The sequence below is a fragment of the Pinus tabuliformis genome, chromosome X (genome assembly GCF_031772625.1).
Source record: "Pinus tabuliformis cultivar Carrire ecotype Pingquan chromosome X, CPIR1, whole genome shotgun sequence".
Classification (NCBI taxonomy): Eukaryota; Viridiplantae; Streptophyta; class Pinopsida; order Pinales; family Pinaceae; genus Pinus; species Pinus tabuliformis.
The window spans coordinates 1,484,304,107-1,484,323,205 of record NC_142308.1 but is presented as its reverse complement, the minus strand read 5'-3'; the positions used below and the strand labels follow the sequence as shown (position 1 = coordinate 1,484,323,205).

The window sequence follows — 19,099 nt, the reverse complement described above, 5'->3', positions numbered from 1 at the left end:
AACACGATTTGATACGATTCACGACATACATGAACCAACATATTTGCTCTTGTTTTCTATAGGTCAAAGATGTGATTTGAGCCGGTTGATTCATGAAGCAATGATGGTATAATCTAGGTTTGTGCCTGCCCTGATGAATTAGATCAACTAGGTTGGGTTTATCTATTGCGATGAGGGAATATGCATGTTCTATATGATGCACTGTTCACAAATGGTAGTGGTTGTTGTTGATAAGATCCCAAGGTTGACCCTCCCCCCTTCGTCAACACTGATACTGAACTCTTCACGGTGCAAGAGGTAGAGATGGGTATCAAGAAGTTGGGTGTTGGAAAAGCAAAAGACTTAGCTGAACTCCAAGCAGATTATCTAAAGTGGGGCTCAAAGATCCTTGCACCTCACATTACAAAAATTTTCAACAACATCATACAACAAAGGCTCCCCACAGATTGGACAACTAGTCTGGCAATACCTCTTTTCAAGAGGGGTGATGTCAACAATCCCTCCAATTATAGGACCATCATGATAAACCCTTTGTTTGTGAAGCTATTTGGAAGCATGCTAGAAAATAAAATTAGCAAGTGGGCAGAAGAAAGAGATAAGCGTGCTAAAGGGCAAACAGGTTTTAGACCTAAAAATTCCGCAGTTGATCATTATATAACTTTAAGGCACATCATTGAAAAAGCTTGGGAGAAAAAGGAAGAAATTTTTTGTTTCTTTGTTGATTTCAGAAAAGCGTTTGACACAATTCCTAGGGATAAGCTTTGGCACAGAATGAGAGAACTTGGGGTTCCTAAACATTTGAGAGCAGTTGTGCATATGTTGTATGAAGAAGTGAAAGTCAAAATTAGAACTTCAGCAGACATTTCTGAAAGTTTTAGAAGCGATATCAGGGTCAAGCAAGGTTTCCCACTATCTCCTACCCTTTTTGGTTTATATATCGACAAGCTTGAGTGGCTAAATTCACAAGGGGGTGGTGGTATCTATTCGGGCAAGTTTGTTATAAGGCTTCTTTTGTATGCAGATGACCTTATTCTGATTGTTAAATCAACTCTTGGTTTGCAAGAGCACTTACTATCCCTTGAGCATTTTTGTATAAGTGTGGGGATGCAAGTCAATATCAGCAAAACAAAAGTAGTGGTAAAAAGAAAACATAACCAGCATAAGTTCTACTTTGAAGGCAACATTCTGGAAGAAGTTACAGATTACAAATACCTCAGAATTGACTTCAACAAAAGTCTAAGTTGGGATGGTTGTAGAAAGAAAATAAATTTTGGGGGGTTGAAAAGCATTTTATGCTTTTCAAAATAGGTGTAGAAAGGCAAAGTTATGGGACTGGAAAACCACTCAAACTCTTTTTGGGCTTCTAGTGATTCTGGTGGTTCTCTATGGTTGTGAACTATGTGCCAGCAGTACATCTAGCATGCAATGGAGACAAATTGAGAAAATTCAAAAGCGTTTGATTACAAACAAATTCAAGATTAAAAGTGCAATTCCTTATGCTATCTTTTTAAGTGAAATAGGGGGCTTCTCCTATTGAAACAATTATTGCTATGCTGCAAGTCATAAGGTATTTTAAAAAAATTGAGCAAATGGAAGAGGGTAGATGGCCTAAGGTTGTTTTTAATGACAAATTGTGCAACAGATTAAAAATAAATAAAAATGGATGCAGAAAAATAACATATGGTTTAGTAAATGGGGTATTTGCTTGAACACGTCCCATAAACAACAAAGATATAAAAGCTTTTGTTATAGATAAGTTCCACAAGCGTATTTGGGATAAGAAGTTAAAAAGAAAGAAAAAGTACTATATTGAAGTGTTTAATCCCACTCAGTCATCAACCAAAAGCATACATAGAGGCCAATATCTCTTGGAGAGCCAAAATTCTTATTGCTCAATTAAGGACTAATTCTCATCAACTCCATTATGAAACATGGTGTTGGAAAAGGCCAAAATAAGTGTGGGAGGAAAGAGTATGCATTTTTTGTTCTCCCAGAAAAGTGGAAACAGAAAAGCATTTCATTTTAGAATGAGAGGCCTTCAAAGAAAATAGAGAAAGTTATGCAGATATGCTGGCAGCTAGTGTGAAAGTTTCTAACACGAAATTCTACTGCAGTAACTGATTTATTTCTCCTAAAATAAGTTATTTACAAAACCCTTTAGTAAACATCAAAATAAATTCTATTGCAGTTGTCACATAATAACATAGAGAAAATAACAGTGATATACAAGCACAAGAATCAATCACATCAACACAATTATTTTTGGACAATTCTCCACGGAAAAACCTAATGCGGAAAAACCGGTGCAACAAATGAGAATTTATTAATTATTCTTCAACAACAATCTCTTTACAAGGAACGATTTTACAGAATATAGAAACACCTCTGAGAGAAACACCTGAGACAATTCTCCCTTGGCTCTGGAGAAATTTTGACACTTCGAAGACCCTTCAACCTTCACTGTGTCACTTCTGTTTGAGGATTGCACCCCTTGTTATGGTGTCTCTCTGATCTTCCCTCTGCATTGTCCCCCTCATGCTCTACGTCACTTCTTCCTCAGTCTTTGACTGATGCTGATGCCCTCCTCTTCCTTCACCCTGCAACTCTCCCTCTGAAATCAAACTCCTTCTCTTTGAGCATCGATTTCTCTTGGGTTACTGAGTATTTGCTCGGTGTGTCTCCAAATCTATCTCAAGTCTTATCTTATACTTTTCCTGTTGATGATTAAACGACCGAGATTAAGTCCTTAATCAATGACTAAGATTAAAACAGACTTGATCCTCGTCTCTTAGAAGCTTCTCACCCATATTTTTATTAATACCCATTAATATTTTTATTTTCCTAAGTTTATACCTAAGAACTCCATTGAAAATATTAATTATTTTAATAACTCATAATCTGGGTGGAATTTCTCCAAACGATTTGTGGGTCTTGGAGATCTCTTGTATTCTAGCTCTTCCACAAAATTTCGGAGCTAGAGCACATCCGATGCTACCCAAAATCAACATTCCCTCTTAGCGAGGAATGTGCTCTAGCAATATTTCCTAAGTGAAGTATCACACAGATCCACGATATTTTTCCTCTGCATTGTTGATGCTCTGCCTATTGCCCCTCATTTACTGCGTTGATGCAACCTGTATTGCTTCCCATGACACTGCCACTGTCACTACTACATCTGTACTGCAACTCCCTCTGAATATGATGTATCATGTTGCCCATAGCACTACCACTGATAATTGCTGCATTGCAACTCACTGTACTATCTGCTTCTTCTACTGAAACGGATTATCAATCATCCCCATCTTCTCCCTGAAATAAACAAACTTTGTTCTTCCTAGAGCCTTGGTGAGAATGTCTGCCACCTGTTGTCCTGTCGGGGTGTACCGTAGCTGTACTGCCCCTTGTTGCACACGGTCTCTGATAAAGTGACACTTGATGTCAATGTGCTTTGATCGATCATGAAAAAATGGATTCTCAGAGAGCTCGATGCAACTCTGATTATCACACAAAATATTGGTTATTTCCATCCTTCTCCTAAATAGATTCATGAGCAACTTCCTAAGCCATATGGCTTCACACGATGTTGTGCTAGATGCCATACATTCAGCTTCAACTGAGCTCAAAGCTACGGATTTTTGTTTCCTACTACACCAGGGCATCATTCCTGGTCCAATATTGAAACACTACCCAATGGCACGTTTCTGATCCACTGAACTTCCAGCCCAATCTGCGTTAGTGAACCCACTCAATCTGATGTCATTGCCTCGGTTGTACATTAGTCCATGCTCGATTGTTCCTCGTATATATCTGAGAACATGCTTGGCTGCCGCCCAATGCACCCTCTTTAGTCCCACCATGAACTGACTAAGGGTGTTGACAACATAACAAATGTCTAGTCTAAGATTGACCAAATACATCAGGGACCTTATGAGTTGCTTGTTCAAGGTGAGATCGACTTCTTTAGCTTCAAATGCATCAATCTTCTTCTAGTTGGTAATCATTGGAATAGCCATAGGTCTACAGTCCTGCATTCTGAACCTTTTCAGAATTTTTGTAGCATATCTCCCTTGTCCAAGGAAAATTCCATCCTTCTGCTACCAAACTTCTAACCCCGGAAAATAATGCATCCGCTCCAAATCCTTCATGTCAAATTATGTAGCTAGGTTTTCCTTGCAATCTTTGATGAGCTTGGATGAACCTGTTAGAAAAAGATCATCCACATATAACACCAAAATTAGAGGCTCATTCTCTACAATCAGATAGTAGAGATTGGGATCTGCGTCACTCTTGTCGAATCCCATCTTCTGCAAGTAACCGTCAATTCGATCGTACCATGCTCTAGGCACATGTTTAAGTCCATACAAGGCTTTCTTCAACCTGCATACATGAGATTTCTTCTCATGTGTCTCAAAACCCTCTGGTTGTTCAATGTATACTTCTTCTATCACCCCGTTCAAGAACGCAGTCTGGAAGTCCATCTAGTGAATCTCCCACCCCATCTGTTCTGTAAGGGATATCATGGATCTAATAGAAGTATACCTAGCTATTGGGGTGAAGGTCTCTTCGTAGTCTATCCCTTCCTTCTAAGAATACCCCTAGCCACGAACATGACTTCGTATTTTTCCACACTACCCTCCGTAGCATATTTGATCTTGTAGTTCCATCTCGAACTTACAACTGACCTGTCTTGAGGCCTACAGACCACTTCCCAAACATCATTGACCATAATGGAACTGTATTCGTCCACCATAGCATCTACCCATACTTGATGCTGAACGACCTCTTGGAAACTAGAGGGTTCTCCAACTTGAACCACCAACGCTTGGTACCTATCTAGCTGTCTACGCTCCCTTTTCTCATTCCTAAGAGCTCCAACGAAATCCCTGCATCCCATAGTATCTGTTGAAGTTCTCGACTCATTCTTCCACTAGTAGTGGATAGATCTATTTGCTCCTCCTCTTCCTGAGACTCCACCTGTTGTGATACCTCTGGAATTTTGTCTTTGGGAGAAACATTGGTGCTTGTTTTTGTTGGTCAAAGTGGTTGGACCAATGGATCATCCTTTGACTTCTCTTCGGAAGGCATTTCTCGAAATTTCCTGAAAGCTCTATCCTTTATGAACTTTACATCTCGTCGAACTACGATCTTCCTATTTCTCGGAAAATAGACTCTATATACCTTAGCATTCTCGCTATATCCCACTAGATATCATTTTTATATAGTTTGATCCAATTTCTTCCTCTTTTCTTCGGGTATATCGCAGTATGCCAAACTCCCAAATATTCTGAAATGACTCACCTCAGGCTTCTTATCGGTGAAGACACTCTCCGGAGTAATCTTATCCAATTCCTTGTGAGGAGTCGTGTTTTGGACATACATTGTTTTGCTGCATGCTTCTGCCCATAGAAATTTGGGCATATCTTGATCATACAACATCGCCCTTGCTGCTTCAAGCAATAGTCTTGTTCTTCCTCTCTGCGACTTCATTCTGCTCCGGATTATAGGGAGCTATCCATTCTCTTTTGATGCCCTCTCTTGAGCAGAAATTAGTGAAGTCCTTGTCAATGTATTCTCCACCATTGTCTGAGCGCAACACTTGTATCCTCTTTCCTGTCAGATTCTCAACCAAAGCCTTAAATTCTTTGAATCGATCAAAAACCTCATCCTTGGTTTTTAGAAAGTAGATCCAAGCCTTTCTGGAATTGGTCGCTTGAAACTAATCCCTTGCTTTTGTTTGAAAGACTATAGTACCTCTCCCTATGGGGGTATTTTATTTTGACTTGTTTCCCATGGTGATTTGGAAGTTCATTTGTTCTTCCTGATAGCTCGAAAAACATTCTCATACTCCCATCATGTGCGCAGAGGCTCCACTATCAATATACCAAACCTCAGATGAAGCAGAGCTTGCTAAGCAAGCAACTCCTTCTTCCAATCTGGAAGCTAACATAGAATAGTTGTGATCCATATTATGAGTGGTTTCCTCTTTCTCGGGAGAACTACGTGAGTCATTTTGAGTTGCTGCCCCAACATCATGCTCCCGACTCATTGCAGATTCTCTAATCCTGTTGCCTGATCTCAGCTCTGATACCATGTGAAAATTTCTAACACGAAATTCCACTGCAGTAACTAATTTATTTCTCCTACTTAAATAAGTTATTTACAAAACCCTTCAATAAACATCAAAATAAATTCTATTACAGTTGTCACATAATAACATAGAGAAAATCATAGTGATATACAAGCACAAGAATTAATCACATCAACACAATTATTTTTGGACAATTGTCCCCAGAAAAACCTAATGCGGGAAAACCGGTGCAGAAGATGAGGGTTTATTTGTTATTCTTCAGCAACAATCTCTTTACAAGGAATGATTTTACAGAATATAGAGACACCTCTGAGAGTAACACTTGAGACAATTTTCCCTTGGCTCTGGAGAAATTTTGACACTTCAGAGACCCTTCAGCCTTCACTGTGTCACCTCTGCATCACTTCTACGTGAGGACTGCGTCCCTAGTTGTGTTGTCTCTCCGATCTTCCCTCTGCGTTGTCCCTCTGATGCTCTACGTCACTTCTTCCTCAATCTCTGATTGATGTTGATGCCCTCCTCTTCCTTCACCTGACAACTCTCCCTCTGAAATCGAACTCCTCCTTGAGAATTGATTTCCCTCTGGTTACTGAGTATTTTCCCGGTTTGTCTCTAAATGACACTCAAGTCTTCTCTTATACTTTTCATGTTGATGATTCAACGATCGAAATTAAGTCCCTAATCAATGGTTAAAATTAAAACAGACTTGATCTTGGTCTCTTAGAAGCTTCTCACCCATATTTTTATTAATACCCATTAAATTTTTATTTTCCTGAGTTTAGACTTAGGAACCCCATTAAAAATATTAATTATTTTAATAACTCATAATCCGGGTGGAATTTATCCAAATGAATTTTGGGTCTTAGAGATCTCATGTATTCTAGCCCTTCCACAACATTTTGGAGCTAGATCACATCCAATGCTACCCAAAATCAACAGCTAGCTCTTGGGATAATCTATTTAGCGAGGGGTTTGTTGAGAAGCTGGGAGCATTTATTGTGAAGCTTCATAGAAAAAGCATTGAATACATCAAGCAGAGGAAAAAGCAATCTATCCCATAGGCTATCTTTAACCTCGTGGATGTTAAAATAGTTTCTTTCCTTCTTTCTTTCTTCCTTTTTCTTTCTTATGTGGTTGGGGCTCCTGTTGAGAAATATGTATCATTTCTTAAGCAAAGGAAGGCCGCTCAACCCGAGGGAACCGAGGTAAAAGCAAGCAATGGACTGTATAGTATATTTTATAAAATCAATCTATCAATGGAGTTGTCTTTAGTTAGACTTTTTGGAAGCTTTCCAGGTGGGTTTTTCCGGTCTAATTTATCTAAAATCCTGAAGAAATTTATTGAAATCATAAGTTTGATGAGTAACCCCTGCACAATCCAAGTGCCCTAAAGGTTTTTCAGGGTGTTGAATCCATATGTACAGTCAAAAAACCAATTTAAGTAACACAAATCAAGATTTCACCTTAAAAAAATTTGTCTAATTCCAGCACCGAAAAGTCCATAAGTCACACTAAGACAACTTTATCAATATGATACTGAAATTAACTTAAATGACAGAAGCCTCCAATCTGAGATTACCTCAAATTATATAACCTCTAACATTTGGTTGAAACTAAATTCATACTTTTTGAAAAATTATATAATTTCAAGATAAATATTTAATGCATAGATAAAACAACAGATAAACCTATGTTTACGTCTGCTTACAAAATGGCACGGTCATATGCAAAGACTTTGGTAGTTTTGTCCATCAAAAAAGTATATAATTAGGCATGGTCATATGCACATTTTCTAAGGCTTAGGCCATCAAAAAATTATAGAATTCTTTTGATTGATTTTTTTCTGGATCATAAAATCAGCATATCTCACTTATGCATAATGGTAGTAATAGGTTTTATATGATATTGTATTTAGATTAAAAATAACCAGTCCCGTACATGTATGATTTACTATACCTGTGTTAATTGGATTGTAAAAGGAAGTGTACCGATGCTTTTTAGTTGTAATATGCATCTCTTTACTTGCAGAGTGGTTCATGCAGAATGATAACGGGGCCTTGGTTTACCAGTGTTAATCAGATTGTGAAATGAATTGCGCTGAGGCATTTTAGTTGTAATATGCAGTTGTAGCATGCAAACTGATAATGAGGCCTTGGTTCACTGCTAACGCTCATGTACTGTTAACCCATTTTACTATAGCTCTACTCTCATTGTGCTCTGTGTTGTCTCACCCAAATGACACTTTAAAAAAGTATGCAATCAGGTGAAAGTTCCAGATGAATATGGCAGAAATGATACCTCAGAACTGGCACTTAATCCAAAAAATATACTACGCAGTGCAGCCACAGTGGGACACGTTTCTTGATCAATATCCAAAAAACAAAACACATGCAAATTATGGTAGTCATTAAACAATATATCTATATATATATAATGAGAATAATTACTGTTTCAGGCCCCAAAGAGATGCAAATCACTAAGGCCACCCACTTCAGCACTCAACAATATGCAGTGCAGCCACCGCGGGGCACGTCTCTGGAAATTGTTTCTTGACCAATTTCCAAAAAACAAAGCACATACAAATTATGGTAGTCATTAAAAAATATATACATATATATAATGAGAATAATTATTGTTTCAGGCTCCAAAGAGATGCAAATCAAGATTCTAGGCCACCGACTTCAGCACTCTTGATCAATTTCCAAAAACCAAAAGACATGCAAATTATGGTAGTCATTAAAATATATACATATATATAAATGAGAATAATTATTGTTTCAAACCCCAAAGAGATGCAAATCAAGATTCAAGGCCACCCACTTCAGCACTCTATCAAAAGAATGGCTTCTATGGAGCCAGAATAAAAACCTTTGAAGTTTATGAAGAAAAAATGGAATAAAGAGTGAATAAAAGCCAAAAGGACTAATAACTGCTTCAGCAACTATCCCGTCGGCTAATCAGACAATAAGGAAAGGACACCCCTAGAATCATTAGGTTTACGCTGATGTGGCTTTCCAAGATGTGAAAAAAGTGGTAACATGAGCCTTCCAATTACTTGAATTTCAGCTCATAATCTCTCACTGATAACTTGATTGGAACACTAAAAATTCCCCACGACAATAGACACTAGTATGTGTATTTTCACATAGGAATTTAATTCTCTCAACATGCCAGTCACGGGCTGCGGCTTCTGCGACTTTTTGCTCTTGAATGGTCCCATTTGGCAACAACTCCATCCCATGAACAGCTTACAAGAGTTGGATATAACGGATGCCAGCTGCAGTCCCTCACAGTGGACCTATGATAGTCGAGTTTCTTAATAATGTTCCCACTTACCTGTGAAAATGATTCCATCATATGTGCCCACGTAAAAATCTGATCTACGAGAGTATATATGAATATGCAAGCCTTAGTTTAGAGTCTAGACTAGCAGTGAAGTTATTTCAGAGAAGAAGTAAATGGTTCAGAAAGATACCACATCATAAATATAAACACAGCCATCGTGTGATCCTGTGTAGATGTATTTCTGGCCAGTGCTACAAAAGCAGGAAGGAAAAACACTGTAAGATGCAATGCTCTATTTAATTCTCTTTAAGCTATCTTCTTATTATTACTTGAAACTGAAGAGATACATTCTTCCATTCTGCATGTCATTCTTGTACTAGTCTTTTGTTTCCTATTTGTTTAATACATTTAATTTGAGAGGAACCAGTGGAATTTTCGATAATAGCAGATTTTATTATGAAATCACCTTAAATTTCAATTCTAGACCAGTTAAGGGAAAATTGATGAAAAATGAAATGACTTGCAACAATGAGGTGCAACAGAAATTTAGTAGATTTGCAATCAAATCTTAAAGACATTCTGTATATCATTTCAAGGAAATAAACACCAGACAAATCTGGCCAGGACCATGAAGTGACAGTTATGGTCAGGTTGGAACCATGACTTCATTGTTTCAATCAGCCCATGACAGTCACTTCATGGTTCCAGGCATATTTCTGTCTGGTGCTTAAGGAAGTCCTATTTCCACTATCTGACCAATAAAACTATCATTTTTTGAATGTGGACATTAACAAAAGAGTGACAAGAAAGAATTAATGGGCAATGTATTGCATTTTTCAGAACTGCATCTCATCATAAGATGCCCTGCATTATGGTGAAGATGAGCTAAAGTCACTAAAAGGATTAGATGATAAGCAAAGGATGTGTTTGACTCAACCTGGGGCCAAATTTTTCCATCCAAAACAAGCTAGAGATCCCATGAGAAATACAGAATATATCAGTTTATGATGATCACCTGAAGGATGGAGAGAAGTAGCAGCGGACAAGAGTACGCAAGACAGCATGTCCCCTGTAAGTCATCAGAGACTGGTCATATGGATGCTTAGCATTCTTCCTATTCCTTGGATACTCCATCCAACGATAATCCCATTCATTACCAGAGGAACTCCTTGACTTTATGCTGCCAATGCACAAGACATGGTACTCTTAATCATAAATATTCAACATATCCAAGGAACTCTGTAAGTAAAAAACAGACCTGGTATATTTGTAAATTGATCTTACATCCCTTCCCTACACAGTATAGTTTAAATAAGCATACAATAATAATTGATAAAAGAAAAAACTCTGCCACCAGAAATTATAGCACCAAAGAACACAAGGAAGACGGAAAAAACACAACCATATATCCACAGGAGTTTTTATCCTGCACTTTTGGGCAGACTTAACAAAACAGTTATGCCTTTTAAGACTTGAACCTTTAGCAAGCTGTTCAAGGAAATAAATTTCTTGATAGATGAAATTTACTCATAATTCACTAAAAACAAATGTATGCTTTTAAGATTTGAAGAACCTTTAATAAGCTGTTCAAAGAAGTAGATTTTGTGAAAGTATGAAATTTACTGATATATCGCTAAAGCTCTTTACTGCGAACATAACCGAGGGCTAGCCATAACTATGACAGGATTTGAATAAATGTTAACGAAGTAAAGTCAAGTGATCCTTGATTCTGACAAGTGAGAAAAGATACACACAAGAAATTATATTAATGTCCACAAATAACAAAATAGGTCAACTGGCCTAGAAAGTACATGTCCTAGTAGTGATACAAAAGGGCCAAAGGCCTCTCTTAGATGCAAGAATAAGTCAAAATAAGGATAAAGAGTACAAAAGGTGCTGCAGATCCAGTATTTCTAATGCCCCTGCTTCACTATTTGCTTCCCAAAATTTATAAGAACAAAGCCCACTTATTCAAAATCCAAAGCAAACCTTTAAAAATCCCATTTTATTAATTACTCTACAAAATGGCCAACCTGTTCTACAAATTCAGCAGGTTGGGTCGGGGTCCTCCAATTTTCTACTTTATTGCTGCTGACATGTCAGGGCTGACTTACCATAGACTAGTCAGAGGTCGGGACTTTTGTGAGGTCGGGATCAGAGCAATTTCACAAAGCTTCAAAATAGAAAAAGGATCTGACTATAGGTCGGAGCCGACCTTCCCGCGGCTAGTTGAGAGTCGGGGTTTGCACTGGTTCCGTCCACTTTTATGAAATTCTCTCCTGATGACCCAACTCACCTTGAATTCCGTGCCCCTCCTTGAAACATGAAAACTCCCTTTAATTTACTTTGGACATCAGTTATAAAAGTTTGGCAAATTCTCTATAGAACGATTTACAAATTGAATCCAACAAAGCACCGGCTACACTGCAATGAGAACTGATCTGCAGTCGAGAATGTGATAATCCCCATTAATTCCTGAACTGAACTTAATAGCAAATCCGAGGATGCAGTGACCCTGTGTGCCTAGAACTAAAACTTAAATGGAGATTTGAAACAAACAAATATATATATGTGTGTGTGTGTGTGTGTGTGTGTGATCCGTAAACTGCTGTGAATATTCAACTGGACAGTTCGTCACAACAGGTCTGATAATAAAATATTAAAGTGCGGAATTTCTACACTATTACAGTTTTATTAAACTTTAAGATCTATTAACTATAATTAGTGCATGCATGCAAATGGAAATTATGTAGAAAAGTAGAGAACGACAAAAATAAGCTCATACATACACATAAGACACAAAATATGCTCTGGGAAACCCTTTCGGGAGAAAACCCAGCTGGAAGGTCACTTCACTCTCTTTCTCTGTCTGGAAAATAAGGCTGCAGGTACAAAGAAGTAATGCATGTGGCCCGTGGGCTGCTACAGTGCAGAGATCCTCTCTGTTGAAAAATGTGTAACACGGTTCGGCCTTCATTAGTATGAAATGTATTATTGTAAATGTAAAATGAAAAAAAAATATTATTATTGTTGAAGCAAGGGTTTCATGCTCATGTTCTTTTATTTTATAGGTCAAGCACCCATTGAGTGCTTCTAGGTGTGTCCTAGGTATAAGAGTCATTGTCATATATGGAAGACCCTATGGGCACATTGTATATTGTAAACAAAATATTATTTTGTCTTGAAAATGTCAAAATACCTCCAAGATCAAGTCGGCCTAATGAGCTGTCAAGTCGGCCTACATGAAGAGCCACGTCCACCCTTGAGGAAGCCTATATATAAGAGGAACTCGTCCTCCACTTGGATCATTCATTCACTCATCTATTATGTGAAGAAGGCAGAAGAAAGAGGTCGAAGAAGGAAGTGCAAAGAAGAGAAGGACGAAGAAAGTCAAAGTGTTTGGGTCTCTGTACATTCTTCTGAAAGTCCAAAGTTAGGGTTTCTACGCTGGGCCAATCTGAGGTTTGAATTTTTAGGCAAGAGAGAAGGAAGGCAAGCGAAGGTCTCTTAGGCCATCTTACTAGCCCTAGGACTCAAGTCAAGGCAAGCGACGTCAAGGGGAAGGCAGTTAGATGGAGATCGAAGTCTCCTCGAGGAGCTGCAGCAGTTGTTGGGGAGTAGAATTTCAAATCTATTGGGAGGTTGAAGATATTTCAGCAGGAGGCCAAAGAAGACTTGATCTTAGAGGGTATTTGTCTGAGTCTAGGTCATGGTATTCATCAATTGAAAGATTTGAAAGATAAGAAGAGATTTTCAGGTTTTCCCCTCAAGAGGAAGGGTTTTGGCCCTGGCTTGCAACCTACATATTGTGTCATTCTTCTTACTGTTTTGGTAGTTGTTTGATGTATTGCATATTGGAATAAGAAAGATCAAAGCTAATAAGTAAAAAGGTAACACAAACTTATCAAGTTAAGAGAATTAACATATACATTGCCCTATTGAATTCTCAACATGGTATCAGAGCTTTGGTTCTCTAAGGGCATCATGAAGATCTCCTCTACAATGAAGAAGGTCATCAAAAGGATTGCAAGCCATCTCAAGAAAGGTATCAAAGAAGTATGGAGTCTCATATTCTCTTCAAAGAAGGTATCACTCAAAGAAAGGGATGAAAGACTCTTCTCGGCTCTCTCTAGGACATTCCAAGACGAAGACATCTAGGTGATTGATAGCGGTGCATCAAGGCACATGACTGGTCACTCCCACCAATTGAAGACCTTATCAAAAGGAAAATCCACATACTTTGTGGAACTTGGAGACAACAAAAGTTATCCAATGAAAGGCATTGGATCATCATCCATAAGGCTCGAAGATGGAAGCAACATCCACCTCAACAACATTCTGTTTGTTCCAGGTTTGCATAAAAATCTACTTTCTATTTCAAGCTTAGAAGATAAAGGAGATAGAGTACCCTTAAATGATGGTAAAGTAGTGGTATGGGCAAAAGGCTCAAGCATACAACAAGCAAAAGTGATTGGCATCCGAGAAGGAAGGCTCTACAGATTAATATCTCCCGTAAACCATGCCTTAGTCCACACTGAGATTAGTCCATGTGAACTTTGGCACCGAAGGTTTGGTCATCTACATTTCAAGATACTTCCAACTCTAAATTCCATAGTAGATGGAATACCAAATCTAAAGGAAGATCATGAAGGTGTCTGCAAAGGATGTGCATTGGGCAAAAATACCAAGAGACCATTTGGAAGCAGTGCTTCATAGTCGAAAGAAATCTTGGATCTCATTCAGTCTGATGTGTGTTGCTCTATAACTCCAAAATCACTTGGAGGACATCTTTATTATGTCACATTCATAGATGATCGCTCAAGAAAAACCTGGGTTTACTTAATGAAAACCAAGGATGAAGTATTTACTAAATTTCAAGAATTCAAAGCCAAAGTGGAGAACCTTACAAAAAGAAGAATCAAGATACTAAGATCTGATAATGGAGGAAAATATACATCTAAAGAGATTATAGCATTCTGTAAGGAAGCTAGGATTAAGAGAGAGATGATAGTTCCATACAATCCCGAACAAAATGGAGTTGCAGAAAGAAAGAACGAATCCATTGAAAAAAGTGTAAAAGCAATGTTACACGATCAAGATCTACCTAAGTTTCTGTGGGGTGAGGCAACAAAGACATCAGTGTACATACAAAATCAATGTCTTCACAGATCTCTAGAAAACAAGACTCTGGAAGAAGTGTTCACTGGGAAGAATCCATCTGTTGATCATCTTCGAATCTTTGGATGTCCTATGTATATTCATATACAAAAGGACAAAAGAAAGAAGTTGGATCCTTCCGGTGTGAAAGGTATATTTGTTGGGTATAGTAACTCATCGAAAGCCTATAGAATCTATATGAAAGATGGACATCACATTGAAGTTAGTCGTGATGTCATATTTGATGAGAGCATAGCATTCAAGAAATCAAAAGAACTTTCTATAGATTTTGATGACGAAGAACTTCCTATATTTGAGGAAGAAGTTGACAAGGAAGAAGAAGGATCTCACCATGAGGAAGAAGGACCTAGTGAACCTATTCAACCCGTGGTCATTCAAGAAACAAGGAAAATACCTAACTAGTTGAAGTCTACACTACTTGATGCAGAAGGTCATGGGGCAGCTCAAGGATCATTTAGAGAAAGTAAAAGACCCAAGAGATATTCTGGGTATGTTGCATACATGACAAAATTAATAGAAGCAGAACCATCCACCTTTGAAGAGGTTGTAGAACATCGAGAATGGAAAGATGCCATGAATGAAGAATATCAATCTATAATGAAGAATGGAGTCTGGGAGATCGTACCTAGGCCTGAAGACAAATCTGTAGTTACTTCCAAATGGATCTATAAGATCAAGCATGCAATTGATGGAAGTATAGATAAGTATAAAGCAAGATTTGTGGCAAGAGGGTTCTCTCAACTAGAAGGCATCGACTATGAAGAAACATTTGCTCCAACAGCAAGATATACAACGATTCGATCACTAGTCTCTCTGGCAACATCGATGGGATGGAACATCCACCAAATGGATGTCAAGACTGCGTTTCTAAATGGCACTATAGATGAAGAAGTCTACATAGAACAACCCTTGGGATTCGAAATCAAAGATAGAAAGGCATATGTTTGCAGATTGAAGAAAGCATTATATGGCCTCAAGCAAGCACCAAGGGCATGGTATGCTAGAATGGATGCATACCTACAAAGATTAGGCTTCACGAAAAATTCTGTTGACTCAAACCTCTATATTAAGGTTGTAAACAATGAACCTATAATTATTCTTCTGTATGTAGATGATCTTCTCTTGACAGGTGTAGAAGGTCAAATTGAAGAATGTAAGAAGCAATTGGCAACAGAGTTTGACATGAAGGATCTTGGGTTGATGCATTACTATCTAGGACTAGAAGTCTGGCAGGAACCTAATGAAATCTATTTAGGTCAAGGAAAGTATGTGATCGAGATACTAAAGAAGTTCGACATGATGGACTATAAAACTATGACCACTCCAATGATCACAAATTTGAAAAGACTAAGAAGTTTTGAATCAAGCCCTGTGGATCCCTCTAGATATAGACAATTGATTGGCTCATTAATGTACTTGGTGAATACTCAACCGGACATATGTTTTGCAGTAAATGTACTCAGTCAATTCCAAGTGGAGCCAAAGCATGATCATTGGATAGCAGCAAAACATATTCTGAGATATCTACGAGGAACCATCAACTACTGCCTAAAATATGATAGAAGGAATGATGTTCAATTGACTAGTTATACAGATTCCGACTGGGGAGGCAGTGAACAGGATGGAAGAAGCACTACAAGAGGATGTTTTAGTTTGGGATCATCTATGGTCTCATGGATAAGCAGAAAGAAAAACATCGTTGCTTTGAGTAGTGCTGAAGCTGAATATGTTGCAGCATGCGAAGTTAGCCGAGAAGCAGTTTGGTTAAGGAAGCTGTTATCTGACTTATTTAAAGGATCGATGAACCCTATAGTGATACAATGTGATAACCCCAGTTATATTCATTTGTTTGAGGACTTGGTGTTTCATGGGAAGACAAAGCATATCAACAACAAGTATCACTATATACTAGAGCTAGTACAAAATGGTGTGGTGCAGCTACAGTATATCTCCACTAATGAGAAGGTAGTTGACATATTGATAAAATCACTTCCAAACAAGAAGCTTGTATACTTATGGGACAAGCTTGGTTTGGTGGATTTGTCCTCCCGAATTGAGAGGGAGAGATAGACACAACATTCTTGTCTTCACTCGGGAAGAAAGAATGGAGGATTGGATAACCATCTAGCATTCAATTCTCCTTGAGAATGTGGTCGGGCATTCAAGATAAGAGTAGTCGTGGATCGATATTCTTTGAGGATTAGCTACTCCAGATAAGAATAGTCCAAATGGGAGGTCATACTCTGTGAACACATGGGTGGGGTATGTACCTTGGAGAGACAATGATGATGGTGTCGATACATCATTGGTCTCGCCAGCATTGTGCTCTGATCTTGTGGAGAGATAGAGCTTTCGTCAAGGCCTTGCTATATGACAAATGTTGGTTATTATGATGCTAAGCAGATGGGTTACCAATCCGACGACTCTTATGATCTCTTCAGATTGAGAATGACCATGTACCTCTAATGAATACCTCCCTAGTTAAGAGGGAGTGTTGAAAAATGTGTAACTAGGTTCGGTCTTCATTAGTATGAAATGTATTCTTGTAAATGTAAAATGAAAAAGAAATTATTATTATTGTTGAAGGATGGGTTTCATGCTCAAATTCTTGTATTTTATAGGTCAAGAACCCATTGAGTGCTTCTAGGGTTTGTCCTAGGTATAAGAGTCATTGTCATATATGGAAGACCCTATGGGCACATTGTATATTGTAAAGAAAAAATTATTTTGTCTTGAAAATGTCAAAATACCTCCAAGATCAAGTCGGCCTAATGAGCTGTCAAGTCGGCCTACATGAAGAGCCACGTCCACCCTTGAGGAAGCCTATATATATAAAAGGAACTTGTCCTGCACTTGGATCATTCATTCACTCATCTCTTATGCGAAGAAGGCAGAAGAAAGAGGTCGAAGAAGAAAGTGTGAAGAAGAGAAGGATGAAGAAAGTCTAAGTGTTTGGGTCTCTCTACATTCTTCTGGAAGTGTGAAGTTAGGGTTTCTGCATTGGGCTAGTCTAAGGTTCAATTTTTGAAGCAAGAGAGAAGGAAGGCAAGCGAAGGTCTCTTGGGGCATCTTACTAGCCCTAGGACTCAAGTCAAGGCAAGCAAGGTCAAGGGGAAGGAAGTTAGAGGGAGATCGAAGTCTCCTAGAGGAGCAACAACAGTTGTTGGGGAGCAGAATTTCGGATCTACTGGGAGGTCGAAGATATTTTAGCAGGAGGCCAAGGAAGACTTGATCTTGGAGGGTATTTGTCTGAGTCTAGGTCATGATATTCGTCAATTGAAAGATTTGAAAGATAAGAAGAGATTTTCGGGTTTTCCCCTGAAGAGGAGGGGTTTTGGCCCTAGCTTGCAGCCTATATACTGTTTTGGTAGTTGTTTGACGTATTGCATATTGGAATAAGAAAGATCAAAGCTAATAAGTAAAAAGGTAACACAAACAGTTATCAAGTTAAGAGAATTAACATATACATTTCCCTATTCAATTCTCAACACTCTCTGTGTGCTCTACCTCCTATCTCTCTTGGCTATCTTTGCTCAACTATGGAACAAAACTCTCTCGAAAGAATGGAATGTCTCTTCCTCTTAGTTGCCCGGTTATAACATAACCCAATAGCCTACAAGTGGTTAAGTTTGACCACATCAACTCTTAATTAGGGTTACAATATAGACTCTTCTAGAGTCTTTTACACAAAAGACACGTGGCTAGCCCCTTTTCCATGAATAATGGGGCTGATGCGGCATCCTCCCAAACTATAGGTGTGAAAACAGGAAGGCCAACTTCTGAGTGGCATAACTATTGCATACGGACTCTGATTAAAGCGCTTCTTGCGTCGTTGGAAAGATCTCTATGTATAGAATAGCATGAAATGGTGTGGCACTAAAGCAACAAAGTTTCACCCCCAAAAAATGTTGTTTGATGCCTCACACTGCTCTCGAAATGTTTCAGACCCCGTTTCACCAAACTGGGTCCTACCGGTAAAAACGGTTCCATGAGCTTATTCCTCCACTTTTTCCACTTTGAATGCATCGAGATGGATGACAAACAATATAATGATCCAATCTCGATCTCTGTGTGTTTGTGTGTGGAAGAAAAATTGAATTTACACAGAGCACCAATAGCCATCTAACAGAAGAAAAAATCTATGCAATTAATGTCTTTCTTCACAGAGTACACAAAAAACCACATTAATACACTCTCACGCTCTTAGAACCCTCCGACCCTTTTCTGAGCTACAAAATCTATTTTTAATACAAAACAAAAATCATTTCAGATCCACTAATTGTGGATCTAAATTCTAGATCTAGAAAATATCTAATTTATTAAAACTAATTACAATATCTTTCGAAAATTAACTACAACAAATTCCTATTTATACAATTTCATAGTAATTTTAACTAGATATTAATTTTCTTAACTATTTCAAATAACTAAAATAATTCAGGAAACCCACTTCCTATACTAAATGAAATTTTGACCATCACGGTCAAAATGAATTTACTAACAGTGATGCTCCTGCATCAGACTCCCGGGGAAAGAAAGTCTTCATAA

General features: G+C 38.2%; 1 protein-coding gene across 2 annotated transcripts in view; it reads right to left on the bottom strand.

The window, feature by feature from the left end:
- Nucleotides 1–8,812: 8,812 nt before the first annotated feature.
- Nucleotides 8,813–19,099, bottom strand: part of LOC149145621 (LEC14B homolog) — a 308,684-nt gene continuing 298,397 nt past the window's right edge. For both annotated transcript variants that reach the window (XM_089453362.1, XM_089453363.1), the window contains exons 8-10: nucleotides 10,389–10,553; nucleotides 9,564–9,624; nucleotides 8,813–9,424 (exon numbers count right to left, since the gene is read on the bottom strand). In XM_089453362.1, coding sequence (XP_089309488.1) covers nucleotides 9,263–9,424; nucleotides 9,564–9,624; nucleotides 10,389–10,553 — 388 coding nt within the window. In that variant the 3' untranslated portion in view covers nucleotides 8,813–9,262. The remainder of the gene's footprint in view (nucleotides 9,425–9,563; nucleotides 9,625–10,388; nucleotides 10,554–19,099) is intronic.